Source organism: Nothoprocta perdicaria, unplaced genomic scaffold (assembly GCF_003342845.1).
Source record: "Nothoprocta perdicaria isolate Ctin4 unplaced genomic scaffold, notPer1 scaffold_2, whole genome shotgun sequence".
NCBI lineage: Eukaryota > Metazoa > Chordata > Aves > Tinamiformes > Tinamidae > Nothoprocta > Nothoprocta perdicaria.
In genome coordinates this window covers 3,943,286-3,959,809 of record NW_020455204.1, presented here as the reverse complement: position 1 = coordinate 3,959,809, position 16,524 = coordinate 3,943,286, and the positions used below count along the sequence as shown (strand labels likewise).

The window sequence follows — 16,524 nt, the reverse complement described above, 5'->3', positions numbered from 1 at the left end:
TTTTTATTTGAATTTTATTTTACACTGAAATCTCATAGGTTGTTCCACCAACACCAGACACCTTCTTAACGTTTGCGTGTCTAGCAGGGCTGACGGGTGTCCCCTGGGAACTTGATGTTGATCCCAACCTGGTTATTCCTTTTGGCTGTCCATTTATTTTACTGTGAGGTGCCTTCAACTGCATGTCGTCCCTGCATCAGAAGAAACATCAAAAGATACAACATAAGTGACAGAAGTAGGATAGCAGAATAGCTTTACTCAGGATGAACAACTATCCCTGTTACACTGAGTCTCAAAGTTGCAAAATATTCAAGTACAGGAGTAACCTAGTTGAAGTCAATGTACTTGATGAAAGGCCACTGCAATGAGAGAAGTAGTTTAACCCTCAGASACATAGATCAGGCCCCAGTGGTACCTGCTTATTTAGTCATTTGCTTATATGTTTTGTTGCCCCRAAGTAACTTCATTAGGAGCTGGGGGAGGCAGGAGGGATTACTTATCTCCACTACCAACTTAATCCAAACCATRTTTTACTAACAAGAAATAAAATATTCATAAAAAAAATCCATCTAAATATTCATTTAACCATAATTGTGTTGCTCATCCCCAAAAGACACAAGAGATGAAGCCTAAGATGCCACAACAGCAGACCCAAAGTGATCTGAGGCAGGAAGCCCTCCAGGATGCCCAAACTGTAGCCCGTCCTCCAGAAGGACTCCTGGAATTCTCTTCTTTCCTCTCCCCTACTGCCAGGGTGCACAGAAAACTGTCCCACACCATTCATGTGCCTCACCGAAGAGCTACAAAAGCCCTAAGTCAATGCTGAAATTGTCCTCAAGTCTTGACTTCAGGAACTTCAGCGAAGACCTTGTTCAGCTAATGCAGACTAATGTCTGCAACTTTCTTTAACATCAAATAGGGACTATGCGTATTTTAACAGCTTCACCATTTTTGTGAAACTTATTACTTTTTGGCACTTCAGAATCCTGAACCGGGGTGTATTTATAGGCCCTACTTCTTAAACATACACCTCTGTAAAAGCAGTGGGACCAACAAGCCAACGGCATAAGCAAGAAACAGAGAATAAGAGGAGAGAGACAACTTTGCACATTAGAAACTTTCTGTCCTACCGCAGGATCGGGCACATCCAGGGCTCAACAGGGCAACAGAGAACCCACAGGCCTTATTTTGCTGAAACCAGCTCATGAGTTTAATAGGTTCAAAGATGGGAATGGGATGTCTGTTTAACATTAGCAATTCCACCAGTAGAAGAATCATTTTAACAACTGCAATTCACTGAAAACTTTGGGATCACTTGGCTCTTTTCCAACTTTTCCATGTCAAGTCCATGTTCTCCAAAAGGACAAGCCAGATGAGTGCATACAGAAGCTACAGTTGAGGATCCTGTTCCAACACCACTATTCAGGTTCTCAGTACAGCAAACCCTCTCCTCTCCATCTCCCCTTTCATGCTGAAAGGAAGTAGACAGCAAGGCCTTAAGGGACGGCCTGTGCTTCTTGCACCGTTTTGGTGTTATGGGACACTCAATACAGATAAATATAGAGCTCTGTGCCAAGCACAATTCCCAGGAGTGCACTGGCCCTGTGGCCCCTTGTGCCAGCTAGGGTGGCATGTACGATGACCACCACTGTGCCTCTCTGTTTACCCAACAGCTGGATTCAGCCTCCCTTGGCTCTGCAAGCAACAAGGGCAAGACATCCTTTTGTGCACAACAGGGAGGCAATCTGGCTGCTGCCTTGCAAATAATCATCCAGTTAAGGCATTAAAGCACTCTTTAATTTTCCACCTTGATTGATCACTGCAAAATTTAGTCATGCTGAGGTTACTCTGAGATTCTCCAGAGACTTGATGTGCAAACGTCTACCCTCACTGGCCTAGAGCAGACAGATCCCCTTGGTCCTGCTCATGAACAGCTGCTGCCCATTAACGGGCAGGCACTCATCGTGACGAGGCTTGTAAAGCAACACCTACCTTTGTGCTCCCACCGACTGCACCTCTGTGACTTCCACAGTGTTTACAAACGAGACAGCCTTGGGGCCTCCATAAGAGGGGGACCTAGGCATCCCAGTGGGGGACGATGGGACCTGGTGGCCCGGCGATTTGTAGGAGCCGTTGCTCACCCTGCCCTGTAGTGCTTGATGGGACTGGACATTGTTATTGGCTAAATCAGCTTGCAGAGAGGTTGTGGAAGTCCTTGGTGCTCTTGACATTGCACTGGAGAGTGAAGACACTGAGGACTGCAGCATAGGGTTCCTTGTGCTAAAACTGGCAGCAGCCATCAGATTGTCCCTAGATCCATATCTCATCGCCATGCTGCGGGGGTCTTCGGACAGCGTGCTCACTTGCTGAAGGCTGTAGGAGCTAGGGGTGTCGTAGACACCCGAGTCTGCAAACACCGAATCGGGGTGCGAGTGGAGGAGCTTCTCCCTCTCTTCCATCTCCTTCCTCTCCTGGATGGATGCCATAATGGTCTTTGAAAGGTTGTCGTAGCGCACTGGAGAGGGGTCACGCTGGTGCGGAGCTGGGCCGCCCAGCACCGGGCTGAAGCTCTGYGGGGGCGGGCGCTGCAGCTCGCTGCCCCGCAGGTGGCACATTTTGGCGGATAAGTACGGAGAGTGGTACCCSACGGAGCCCACTGCGGCGTGGGCCACGCACTTCCTCCCCGAGGGCGACATGGGGTTTAGCAAGCTGTCGTAAGACAGGCTCCCATTTCTGTTCGACAGGGAATTGGGGGAAAAGATGCTTTTGTATGGGGTGGAAGCTGCCCCTTCAGACTTTATTGGATGAAGGGGCACTTTGTCCGTCCCTCTCCTGCCGGCAGATTTGAGGCTCAGGGATCGGGAATTGATGGCATAGGAATCTATCTGGAGTGGGGAAGACTGATAGGTCTTGTGCAGAGAGCTCTTCCGGTAGCTGGGGATGTCCAGGCTCGGTTCAGACTGGTAATCCAGGCTCCTGTCATCCTCTTCTATCAGAGCTCCTTGGCTGTGTCCCTCCTGCATGGAGATCTGAAACACAGGTGAACACAAGAAAAACAAAACTCTGTAATATATGCATGGGTTTGCTCTCCATGGGGAGAAAACAGCCCATGGGTAAGAACCCTGGAAGCAAGAAGAAATCATTTGTGTTAAGAGCTAAGTAACATGGAGAATATTAAATATGTCAATACATTGAACACTGAAAACACAGAACGCCAGAGTACCTTCAAAACTGTAACACTGTCAAGGTAAATCAGATTGTAATCTGATAGCACTGCCCTTGGAAAGCACTTTGCTTGAGGTTTTCTGCAAAGAGCTCTTGATTTGAGGGATATTTGGTTTTGAGTGCTGAGTCAGACATACCTTAAGCTTCAGCTCAACACACTGGAGACACTCTTATCCACTTCAGCCAGAGCTATGACTATTTGCTACTTCTGAATTGAAGGCTCTAAGTCTTCAAAATTAAGCATCTAAGCTTAATTAAAGCACGGAGGCTACCTATGCCAGAAGCCACATTTAACCAGAAACACAATCAGGGCAGTTTGTCCCTCATCCAATTTCCTTTAAGAGGCAAATTATGAACAAAAGTGTAACTAGCAAAAATATATTTTATTCTAGCCTTTTCTTCAAATTTTTGTGTTTGAGCTAGAAAATAGAGAAGTGTGCAAACCAGCACACTATCTTGAAGAGTATGATGCTAAATTTGTCCTTCTCCAGAAAAAAAGGAGACCAAGTGACAGCCTGTGAAGGAGGAGGAGAGAGAAATGATGTCGCCTGGAAGTATATTTGGGCTGTGCATCCTTGTRCTCTGCTCTCCCTTTCCTTACAGCTTTTACAGCCCAGAAGCAGAGCTTGGTTGACAGGCTGAGGAGCTGATACAGAAGGGAAACATGATACTCCTCACATCAGCTACTCCCTGTCCCTTCGTGCCCTCTACTTAGATATGGTTTGGCAAGCAAATAAATGCAATTCTCATCTTGCGAAGTGAACTCATTTTTGCAATGTTCCCACTTGACTACTAGGAAGGGGAACGTGTTGGAAGAGCTCAKCATATGCACCCTGACCAGCCTAAGGAAGCACCATGGTCCCGGGATGGGTTTGGAGGAGCTACCTGTAGACAGAGAGACACCAACCCCATTCCCAATGCACAGCGCTGCTCCATCACCTGCCCACATTGGAGTCTGTCCTCTATCTATATTGCATCAAGAGCTAGGTGCTGAACGAAGATATACTGAATGAAGATGCCTTCCACAGCTATACTGTATCATGACACAGAATATTATCTACGGTGCACAGCGCTGCTTGCACAAAATTACAAGTTAAGCAATGGCTGGTACCTGCAAATACAATATCTTGAATTGGCTGGCAAGCCATTTGTCACGTGGTGAAGATGATAGGATATTGAACTTCTGGCATACAATAAACACCRTTGTTCTCACGTTCCCTTTCATAAGCCAATCTTTTCTTCATTCACTGCTCAGATGCAGAGAGTAAGATTTACAAGCACTTATTGCAATCATATTAAGCCCTGGACTTGGTGCTGGATGGGATTCCACTGCCTACAACCGCCTGTGTTTTCAAAGTGAGAAGGGCACTAGCAAAGTTTTCCTCGTCATTTAAAGAACATTCTGTCTCATTGCAGTGTTGCTGCTTAGAAACACTCAATTATATATCCCTCCCACTTTTTCCTTTCCTTAATTACATCACCTCCTGGCTTGTTATTGCACTAATGACGTTGGAGAAGCTGACAAAATTAATCTTAAGAAAACTGTATGTTTAGGKCTATCGCCATGGACATATAAAGATTTCCATACATATTGCCAATATATCAGTTAGATTAGCAATTTTCAAACTGCTGTTTTCAGGTCTCTGAGGGCCATTTGCAACATGATAATGTTCATGATAATTAAAAAAAAGTGAGAAAACAGGTTTATTTTCAGCAGGCTTAGTTTTGCACTGTGCTTCCAAAGGATACAGTATAAGCAGTTTCGAAACTTCCAAGCTAAGAGAACACAGGGAACATTCCTGCCAAGAGAAAGTCTCCTTTTAATTGTTTGGATCTCAGGTTTTTGATGGGAAGAAATGCCAAGTGTTGTTTTGGGGGTTTTGTTTTAWAAATGTTACCTAGATGCTCTAGGAAGCTGCTACGGCAGGTCACACACAGAATTTTCCATGAATTTTAAGTTTAGCTAAAATATCTCTTGTGATGCTTTAAAAGCTYTTTCTGTTTTGCAAGCTGACATGTTAAGGAATCACTGAGCACATTGTCCCTTGCCTGAAGGGCTGATGCAGAAAAGCRTTCAGCGTGCGCGGCTCCCACTGAAGCAAATGGGAGCTGGCATCCATGTCAGGAGAATCCAATGGGACCTGACACCTCTCAGCACCTTAGGATCAAGTCCTGACCCTAGTAAAGCATCAGTGCGCGCTYGTGCACGGCCAGACAGACGTATTATGCTGCACAGAGGAACACCAAGAAAGCAGAGATGTTTTTACACGGAACACAGTGAAAATCCACATTATTTCCTATCCAAGCTGAGCAGTGATGTTCGCTTTTGCACTCTGACATTCCCAAGAGCCTGGAGGTGAATTTACCCTCAGTCTGAAGTTGCTTAGCATTAAAAATCAGGTTTTCCCATGCTCCTGTGGCTTGCTCACCTGCTCAGGTGCAGCATGATAGTGGACTTTGGGGTTGTTGCTGAAAGCCGGTCGGTATTTGTACATGGCAGGTGTAGGAGGGCTGATAAGTTTAGGTGAAAGGCCACTTTCTGGAAGAAATAAAAAAGAAGGTTGCATTAAAAATGTGTGGAGAGGCTGTTGTGCCTAATTCCCTCTTATCCAAGGTCCTCTGCAAACTAAGCTGTGTTCCAGAAAGATTAAAATTTGTATTATTTTTGTGCAAAATTCTACCCAAATCAACAGGACGCCACACGGGAATAACTGTGCATAAAGTCAGAGCAGTAATCTGAAGAACATAAGAAACAAGGTACAATATATTAAGTGGGGAGATATATTTTGATGAGTAGTATTTTTGCCAAAAATTGAAATTATGGGGAAGTCATGTTGAATTCAGCTGCTCTGGACAGAAAAAAAAAAAGAGAGAGATTAAAAAAGATAGCATCAAAGCTTTAATTTCAGCTTTTTCATGAATGAAATAATTCAGTTTGAAATGCCTAAACATTTCATTCCAATATTCCTGATTTCCAAACTGACACTTTCCATTTTAAAACTTACAAAAATTTTAAAAAGAGTTTTAAAAGTTGATTTTTCTCTCCCTTTCCTGCTATTCATTTCCCTAGGTCAGAACCCTCTCAAATACAAAGCCCTTCACCCAGATCCCATTACTATTTTGAAAGAATACTGAGAGCTTATTAAAGAAGCTGAAATAATTTCTTAATGTTAAAAATAAACACTGATCATGAAACAGTACCTTCACTGGCCCCCAGCTGCCCTGTTAGCTCAGAGTACTTGCTTGGATCTCCTTTGGGTGGGAGAGGCGGCTGCATGTCCAGACTTTTATCGTCCAGACCCTCCAGGCTAATTTTAGACTGAAAACGAGCAGAGAATCAATCGTTAATCACAGCCCTTTAGATAACAACCTGTCACAGCATTGAGGATGCTGATGAACAAGAATAACCTACACCTGGGATGACAAACATGCTGCAGCATCCACTGCAGATAAGGGCTATCATGTATAAAATTAGGTTTACCATAGCAAGCCARTATAATTTTAAACCCACTATTCTTGTTTACTTGGCCTGTTGAACAATATTAGCGTCACACTAGATAAGACAATGGTGTTTTCTAGCATTTTCCAGCAATTTTCTAGGTAGTTCTCAACAAGTAAATATTGAAAAAGTCTCCTGTAAATACTTTGCATGGTTGCTTCTCATGAATCCACTGCTTTTTATATGATAAACCAAATCCTTATATGTCTTACTCAGAAAACAAAACAAAGCAAACAAACAAACAAAAAACGAGAGGAAGGAGCAAAACTCAACTTCTGGGATTATATTTTTTTCATTGCACCACAGGCTTTCCTGAAGTTTGAAAACTCCTAACCGAATACCAGCATCTTCCAAAAGATGCCAGAAGATGTTCTATTATAGAGCTGCAAGAGGAGCTCTGCAACACCAACAGCTGCTGCTACCAATCCTGGGTTACGCTCAGAGGATGACATGTGAGAAACRGACTCAATTTTCACGATTTTCTCCAAGAGATGCATTATCTCAAGGGAATTTCAATGACAAAAAGTTATTTCCAGGCTTGGTATTTCCAGGCTTGGTAACAATTCAAAGCTCAGTCCTCGAAAGGACTGAGTATGGAGGTCATGTTACCTTGCTGCGATTGAGGTTGGCCTGGATCCCGTTGTCACTGATCTTCACGGTGATCTGCCGCTCAGATAGGTCCGGTCGGAGGAAAGGAGGCTTCACGCTCACAGCTTGCTTTTTCTTGGGCTCAACTACGTACCTAATTAAGTATTCAACAGCCATCATTAAAAGAAAGAACGACCTAAGAACAAGACAGAAACAGGAAAATCCTGCTTCCAAGATAAGACTTCAGAACGTGGCAGAATCTAGTAGGTAAACTACATTTATTTCAATAGATGTCAGTTCAAGAAAGCAACAAAAAGAAGATGAATTTTAGTGAAGAAGAAGGGATGCAATAAAAAACACAGGTGATTGTTGAAGATGGACAAGAGGTCCAGGTCACAGATAGGCACTATTCCTGTGTCTGCACTTTAATACCAATAAGTCTTCCAAGACTTATTTGTTGCAATGCCAAAAATAAATATTAAAAAAACTCACAATATTTCAGATAATAGTGTTGAGGGCTGGAATTGCTCAGCACCTCAAAAAGGCCTGTATGTAAGCTGGACAACTCCTCATCTAAGATATTTATACTCCACCTGATCTATTGCCTTAAAATTCTAGTTTCAAAATGTGAAAGAATAAATCTATTTCCCCCAAAATAGAAAGCCATAAATAAAATCCCACATTCAGTGATGTAGACCTGGTAGGAAATCTGTTTTATGATAATGGAAGTGTCAGTGAGATTAAAAACCGCAGCCGCCTTAAATTAGATTTAAGACTAAAGGGGAAAGGCTGATTTTAGATGCTTTCGCTCTTCCCAGCAGATGACAATCCTGGGTTTGGACTGTGCAGTGCAAGAAGTTGTATCAGGAAGTTGATAATAATGGAATTTACCCCGTTACTGAGTTTCACAGGATAAGCATCTTGGCAAAAAAGGGTCATTGTCTCTTGAGATCATTTGCTCATTGTATATATATGTCTCTGGGGTGAAGATTCTGAATTAACATCCGTGCTCGGCCCGCCTGAGAGTCCTGCTTTGCTCCCTGTTTCTGGCTCTGTCTGAGGGTCTGACTGAACATCAGCCCGCAGCACATCAGCCTTTGGCTTGTGATCCCAACCAAGCACCGTTGCCCTCATCCCGCCACCTCCCCTGTCCCCATCGTGGAGCCTCCTGCTTACCTGGGGGCCAGGGGGCTGCAGAGCACGTGCTCCACGTTTCCGCAGCAGCCACGGGTGAAGGGGTTCACTCCCCCTCGGAATTTGCCCGTCACCTGGAACGATAATTCAGGGCAGAGCTCCAACCTTCGCCTGCAGAAACACCCCCAGCCCTCGCAGGGCCAGCAAGGCCGCCGCGCTCCGAAACTCGCCAGCTAGGAGGGATATTTGGCTCTAGGCTTTCCCCATCGCCTTTGGTCCTCTCCTCTTTCCTCCTCTCCCCCAGCAAGTTGCCTCCAAAACAATAGGGATGTCGATTCCACACTCCTAGCCTTGGACGAGGGCTGTGCGTCCCCTAAACGCATCCCATCTCCAGGATCAACAGTTGCTTTGCATGGGAGGGAGCCAGGAGCTCCCCCAGGGTTATGGTGCTTGCTTGGAAATGAACTGCTCCGAGAAAATGAGACTGATGGGATCCATGATGAGCTGCATTAGCTCTATAAAGGGTTTGCACTCTGCAGGCAGCCCAGAAAATACTTGAAAATAACTGCATGGGGATAAACACCAAYAAAGGCGGAGAGATTAATAGCGGTTGCCGTTAAAAGCATTACTGTTGCAGTTTGCAAGTAATGCATTTTAATCAAGTCATAGGCCTGACCTAACACCACATTTACAGAGCACCAGAAACACTTTAATTACCTGCACATAAAATTGCAATGATTAAATGATTTTGCAATATATTTTTGCTGGCCTCTTTAATATAATGTATTGAAATGCTGGAAGTTTTGTATGTTGGAAGAGTAATTTGATGACTAGAACATAGGCCTGGGACACTTGGCACATCTGCAGTCATTCCTGGCTCCAGCTGACCTGCTGTCAGATGCTGGTAAAACACTTCACATCTCTCTGTCCATGTTCTCACACACAATGTGAAGATAAAATTTCTCCATCTATTAGATTGCATCACCAGTTACACCCATTTGGTTTCTAAAATACTTTGACATTCACTGATAGAAAGCTGTCTCAAAAGGAAAGATTTTTGTTTGCTCTATTCAGAAACTAAAAATACCATGATATGATCAGATGTTGGGTTATTTTGATTCCATAAATGGCTTTCAGAGGCATTCAGAAGCTCACAAACATATAACCTCAGTCACTATAAGCTCCTAAATAACAGTTTGTCTGGTATGAATGCTCAAAACCTGCAATCTCTGGAATGAACAAATACCAAGAATTCACAGCAAAACACCACAAATAGCTACAGCACTGGCCTATAAAATGTAATAGGGAAAAAGTATGAGTGTAGCTGGACATTCTGTAAGTGGAGAGCTGAGAGCAGATAACTAACAGTGTGAGAAAGGAGAATCAATACTGAGACTGCAGGAAAAAAAAAAAAAAAAGGAATGTTTTAAAACAGTAGCAAAGCCAGCAGTACATCTCATATCCATCATGCTCGGTCTAGGGCTCTAATTATTTAAATGTGCTTCCTCTAAAAGGGACATGATGGTTTGGAACATCCTTCCTCTGCTAGACACTGTATATGACCCAACAGCCATGAAGATTTTATTTAATTTTTGGCAAAGACCCCAGGAAGATAGGTTAATCTCAAGGGGTCTGGCAGCTCAGCAAAACAAACCAAACCAGGGTGCCGTTTCTAATAGTTATTTCTATCTTCTTAAATGCAAAATTCTCAACATATCCAAATTTTAGTGTATCTGCAAATACAAGAAGTTAGATTTTACTTTACTATTTTTSCCCTCTCTCTTTCCTCCTCTAGCTAAACTGCTCATTGACAATTTTCCTTGTTTCTACAAACAAATTCAGAGGAGAACACCATCTCCAGGCCAAAACGCCCTGGGTTTCACACTACTATTATAAGCAATATTGAGCCTAATAAAATCAGTTCAAAAAAGTGAAGAGCAGCTGATTCTGAGCAGGACTGAGATAGGCAGAAAAAAAACCATGTAGGAATTTACTGTGACAGCAAGCCTGCTTTTATCCAAGCCATGTCAGGCATCGATTATGGATGGTTTCAGATTCACGTCTCGTCTTCACCCCTCACACTACTCACAGATAAAGGGTTTTTTGCTCTCCTGTCGGATAGGACACACCATCTCRTCCTAGTCCCCACAGGCCTGGCCTCACACAGGTGTCTTCACCTTCGCCTGCACAGCAGCAATACAACCCAAAACACGCACGAAGCCATCAGGGTGCAACACAGCACTGAGCCCACGGATGCCAGAAGGGTGAGGACGTGTGGTGTGAGGGAAGGTGGGCTTGCGAGCAGAGCTGTGCAAGAGCAGCACATGGGCACGTGCACTGTGAGTTAGCCTTGGGAAGAAAGCTGGAGACACGGGGCTAGGAAAAAGCTGGAGACACGGGGCTGGGAAAAAGCTGGAGACACGGGGCTGACCTGCCAGGTTCCTGAGCCAGCCGCCCCAGGCGACCGGCACGAGCGGACCGGCCGTGCAGGGCTGAATCTGCGGCACCCGCTCTGGGATGTGCACGTGCATATGGCTCTTCCTCTCCCCAGGGTTATACACATGGGATTAGCCACTAGGAAATGAGGAATTTCACTGTTTTTTGGCTCAGCACGTGGTGCTGGCCCCTTGTTTAGCGATGGCCTCTGAGGCAGCTCACCCCACGCTGTGGGCAGCAGCGGCTGCCGGGGGGTGCTCAGTGTACCAGGAGGCAGGACAAAAGCATGAACAAAAGCATGAACAAAAGCATGATTTCATCTTTTCCTTTCTGTCTCATGATTCCTTCCCTCTGACTCATGAAGCTTGAACTTCTGGGTTGACAGTACTCAACACATAAAACCTATTACAAGGCTCTGAGTTGATTTTAAAGTAGTAAATACGCTTGTGCTGATCTTTTGTGATTAGGAGCAATCATTGTGCACAGTGTACCCACGGCAAAAATGTGGGGAAAGAATTGGCAATCTTCCTCAATCCTGACAAAAGCCCTAGTAAGTGTGTTACTGCTACGGTTTGGGTCAGTTTTAGCTTTATCTGAACTGACCTGTGTGAATTTTCTCTTTATTTCCTTCCCCATTCCACACCTTAGGACAAGAACAGAGAAAGAATTAGGTCTTACCTGTTCATTGGTTGTGCGTCCTCGGGCCACGAGGACAATGTGGAAACCAGTGAGACCGATGACTGGGATAAAGAACAACCCAGCCACACACATGACAGCCATTCTGTATTCAGGAGTTAAAGAAACTGGAATAGGTGAAGGGAAAATGMGGGTGTGAAGAAAAGAGAGGGGAGAAGGAGAAAAACAATCTTGAAAACAGGGAGAATATTCTGTACCTTTAATGAGGCTATTTAAATTTCACCTCAAAGTTAAGTCTACTTTGGAATTAAACTTCAGATATGGTATGGGAATCCTTTCAGACCAGCAGCAAATCCCACTCTTCTCTCTTCAGCATATAATTTTGTAATGAGTATTTGAAAGCTGGAAGTTTCCCATCCTTCTTCTCTTCAATAATCATCTTATTTTAAGCCTTTTCTGGTCTGTAGTATCTAATCATATCATCTGTTCTCTCTAGTTTAAAAATATGCAGTCAGACAGTGACGGATGGGTCTCAAAACCACCAGGTTGGCGGAGCAAAGACCTCCTTGCATCTTCATTTTATAGCTCCCATCGACCAGTAYGCCAAGCAAATACATTGCTTTATTTCTGCTCCTAGCCTGGCTCCTTCTCCCTGAGATGGTTTAAAAATAAAACATAAGCTCATTGATTCTGGCCATGACCATCTCTAAAGACTCTTGGGCTCTAACCTATCAGTGGGAGAAGAATCTCTCAAAACCAGGGAGCTAATGTCAGCGTCAAATAGCAGTAAAATGCTTTATATCAAGTTTTTCCTTTTCTCCTTGAAAGTAAGTGTCTACTAAGGACTGACAGCCTGCTTTTCAGTGGGGTGAATCTGTCAGGATATAGAGGGTTCCTTAACTTCCCTGTTAACCCTCTATATCCCATCTGCCCTCAAGACCATCTGTGCGGGTCAACCAAAACTTTGTAATTTCCATCCATCCTCTATCCCCTCTCAATCACTCTTCAGCATTAAATATCTTTAAGCTCTGGTGAACATTTGCAAGAAAATAATATTAAGAGATATATTTTTTCTACAATCCTACAAAACTATTATATAGACATTTCTAATCCCAAAACATTCAACAAAAACATATGTTAATTAGCATATATATTAGTAGATGTATTATGCTTGTATGCAGAGGGACTGCCTCTAGGGCAAAATCTACTGTATCATGTTTTAAATAGAGCAAATAGTACCCAGCTGTGTAGAGTCATATCCAGTTGGAAATAAAATTCAGGAATGCAGCATATCTCTTTCTGCTGGTTCACTGTGGCAATGACTGAGAAGCACAGAAAGTCAACCACAGTATTGGGGGTAAGTGCTGCCTGTAAAGGTCAGAAGGGTACAGAAGAAGATCTGCACTAAAAGGAAAAGGGGATCAGGAGAGGAGTAGATSTCTATCGCTTCCAGGAAGACCAATCTTTACATTCATTCTTTCACATTTTCCTTAAGTCCACCTTAACTCTTGAAAGACCAAAAAGAAGGATACGTAATGGTGGTATGAGCTGCCCCCAGCTTTTCCATATGGTTTAATACAAAGATCAGCCCAAAGGTGAATACTCCAACCATGTGTGTACTTAGGGACAGCAAGAAGAGAAAAAAGTAGCGGTAGTTCCTCCGTCCTATGCAATTGTTGACCCATGGGCAGTGATGGTCAAAATCCTTGTAAAGAAAGGAAGAGACAGGGAATGATATCCAACTGGTGAAAGGAAATACATCGTCTTAGAGATCAGTCCGAACCACCATCAACTAAAATCACACCAGGATAGCTCTGTGATTACAACAGGCTACACCCTCTTTATAAGGCTCTTCTTGGGACCCAGTGGTGTCTATGCCTATACATAAAAAAAGACAGACTATACGTCTCTTGACAGCAGAAGCACTAATTTTTTTTCATCCTTGGCATGAGGAGTCAGTTACAATGAAGTTATTATAGCCTGTAATATTTTGAGAATGCAAAACTGCTGCTAGCCAAATAATTCTCCTCCCATATTTCTGTATTAATATGTAACTCAATGAATCCAGAGCTTGTTCACTGTAATTCATGGGCCTCACAAAAAATATTTTTTTTACCAAGCAAGTCCTCAATGAACATCTAGCTAAGACACAGACCAAATTCTGGAAAAATACATTAGTTATGAAACAAAAACTAACTAGTCATTTCAGTCAAGAGTTCAAAGTATCTCATAAAGCTGGATCCCTTTTAGCAAAAGGCTTATAACGAGGGCAAGCTGTAGACACTATTAAAGTGCCTTTACACAGATTTATAAGCATGCAAATCCTCTGGCTTCAGTGGGATTATTCTTGATGTGCATAAGTCAAAACAAGATCAGACACTTAGAAATAAACTCTTCCCATTCCTGTGTTATTCAGAGCAGATATTACACTCCCATTGCATCAATCAATTAGTGGTTTATTCTTTGTTTTATGGTAATATTATCTTTAAACATCCCCCAGCAATGACAATGGGGTTTTCATACTAATAAGTTTTGAGCAACATCTTGACTGAAAAATTACAAAAGAGAAGAAATGGATTAGAGCTTTCACAAAGAACATTAGAAAATGACAGAAGCAATTTAATAAAGATCATTTCAGGCTGTGTCTGAAATGCTGACAGAGCACAAGCCTACAATGCAAATCTAGGTGTATGCAGTTCCAAAATAATCCACAGATTTTGGAACTATATAAATACCCACTGTGCACACTTCAATGAAGCAAATAAAGATCTGACTATTTTTCTCATGTATTCATATTTTGGTCCAGCTGGTCACAGTATGCTTTAGGTTTTGACTGCTTTTATTTCTGCAAGTGTAAAGGTTTTTTTCTTCTTTATTTGCTTATTTTTATCAAATTAGCTCAGTTTTATTTGGGCTGAGAACTTTTATCACACTCATTAGCCCCAAACTGAAAATATGCCAAGTACAAACCTAATTGGGCCCTACATGGAAATACCAGTGGAGTTTCTCCTAACGCTCTCTCGAAGCACTGCTGGTGCAGTGAGAAATAAGCATCACAGGAATCAATAAAATACACTTTTTAAGACCATGATATATCGATTCAGAAGTCATTAATGTTTTTTGCCTAAACTCCTCCCCAGCATTCATAATTTAATTATACAATGACAGCTTCTTTCTTGCCCACTAGAATAGTAAGGAACATGCAACTGATCTGACCATCCACATAGCTTCTCAAAAGCCAAGCAGAGTCACCTTGTGTGCTGCTAATTTATTTAGGTTACTCTTGGATTCTCTCCCATTTTCCTTTCTGTTGCACAAAACTGCTTCCTCTAGAGGCCTAGTGGCTGCATGAAATTGCAAGTGTTTACACTAGTGAGTTTTGGGCAATCTTTTTGAAGCAAAACTTCAGTTGTTGAGAACTGGTTTTCAYATCAAGCCTCTGGGAAGGGCAGAAAGAAGCAATTTCATGGGACAACTGAGAATTTACCATCATCTAAACAATCTTTGAAGCTATGAATTAGTGAAAACATTTGCTTTAAAATTGGGAATAAATCATTTAGGTTCTCTATGGAAAATCCTGTCCTGTTTCACAATTAGCAGCAGTTGAGTAAAAAAGCTACYTTGAGGAAGATATAACCAGCATTGTAAAATTTTAACTTAATTATCATTGGCAACAAAGTTAGCACTAAACATTATTGCACATGCAACATACATCACATGAAGGACTAACATTTGAAGTGATACATAATAGTCAGAAACCATCATTGAGGTTAACGCTGGGGACTTTCAAGAATTAAAATACTGAGACAACCATCTAACTGCATGTATCCAATAGCATGTACAACCCCATCACTAAGAAAAAGCCATCAGATCACGTACTTGACAGGAGTGTTACCTCAACACAGTTGTCACAGACACTGCAATGAGAGCAGCGTGGGGGACGATAGAAGTGGCAGGTGGCACACCACTTCATCCGTACTTGGATTCCCTTAATCTCCACGTTCTTGTAGAGCGGAGCTCGGAAGTCATCATCTTTATCTTCATCTTCATCTGCTGCTCAATGAAAAAATAAAAGTTAGTGGAAATAACAGAGGGTAAAGATAATAAAAGATCTAATCCAGTGAGTGCCTTGGTTACTGGGGCAATGCACAAGCTCTCAAGCTTGTCAGGGAAATAGAGTGATGGAAGTGATGAGTTGTCAGAACGGGTTGTCCTGGCTGCAGGACACCTGAATCTAGGGTTATTTTAGCATCTGAGATAATGTTCCCAAGGGAGCRCTGGTCAACCTTACATACCAGCCCCACTGGCTTGAGGGAGAGGTGTTTGAGTTTTATCTAAGCCAGCACTTACAACTGGAAGGAATGAGATGACTTGGATGCTAGAGTCAAAGTGGRGGTGAAAACCCATAAATCACCCAAGCACTTTGTTGTGAGGAGTTCTGCTGCATGCATTGAGGATTAATTCAACACTGGCCTTCCAGATATAAGGCAATCACATGAACAGATGTTAGAAAAAAGATTGTGTTAGCTCATACCAAACATCAACCCTGATAAGTGACCATTTACCCAACGCGCTGGTGCCAGCCCACCACCAGCCCCAGACTTACAGCTGGGGAGCTTGGTGCCGCAGTGAAACACTGATTTCAGAAGCAATTCAGGTGCCCATAAAGAGCCCTCATGATGGTGTTTACATCTCTATAGCATATCCAGTGTTTGCTTCTTTGCAGTATGGGAAGGTCTCTTCTTTCTCAAAGGCAGAGTGATCTAGTGATCTAGTTATCTAGATAATCTAGAGATCTGAGCACGGAGTTGGGAATCCTACAGCCTAATACTCTCACTATGTGGCCTTGGGGTAGTCATTTACCCTCTGTGTGCCATTAGTAAGATGGGGACCATAATACTGCAGTCATCTTATTAGGGACAACCTGGTGGATAGCTTGTCATCTCAGTTAAGCATTGCCCTGTTTAAGTGAAGAGGTCACTTAAAAAAAAAAAAAGTTCTTTTTG

The 16,524-nt window shown here is 42.9% G+C and overlaps 1 protein-coding gene across 1 annotated transcript in view; it reads right to left on the bottom strand.

Moving 5' to 3' along the window:
* Positions 1–16,524, bottom strand: part of ZDHHC8 (zinc finger DHHC-type containing 8) — a 20,023-nt gene continuing 3,499 nt past the window's right edge. The window contains exons 2-10 of the mRNA XM_026037779.1: positions 15,414–15,571; positions 13,051–13,223; positions 11,561–11,663; positions 8,489–8,580; positions 7,334–7,466; positions 6,427–6,544; positions 5,655–5,764; positions 1,993–3,029; positions 1–191 (exon numbers count right to left, since the gene is read on the bottom strand). Coding sequence (XP_025893564.1) covers positions 20–191; positions 1,993–3,029; positions 5,655–5,764; positions 6,427–6,544; positions 7,334–7,466; positions 8,489–8,580; positions 11,561–11,663; positions 13,051–13,223; positions 15,414–15,571 — 2,096 coding nt within the window. The 3' untranslated portion in view covers positions 1–19. The remainder of the gene's footprint in view (positions 192–1,992; positions 3,030–5,654; positions 5,765–6,426; positions 6,545–7,333; positions 7,467–8,488; positions 8,581–11,560; positions 11,664–13,050; positions 13,224–15,413; positions 15,572–16,524) is intronic.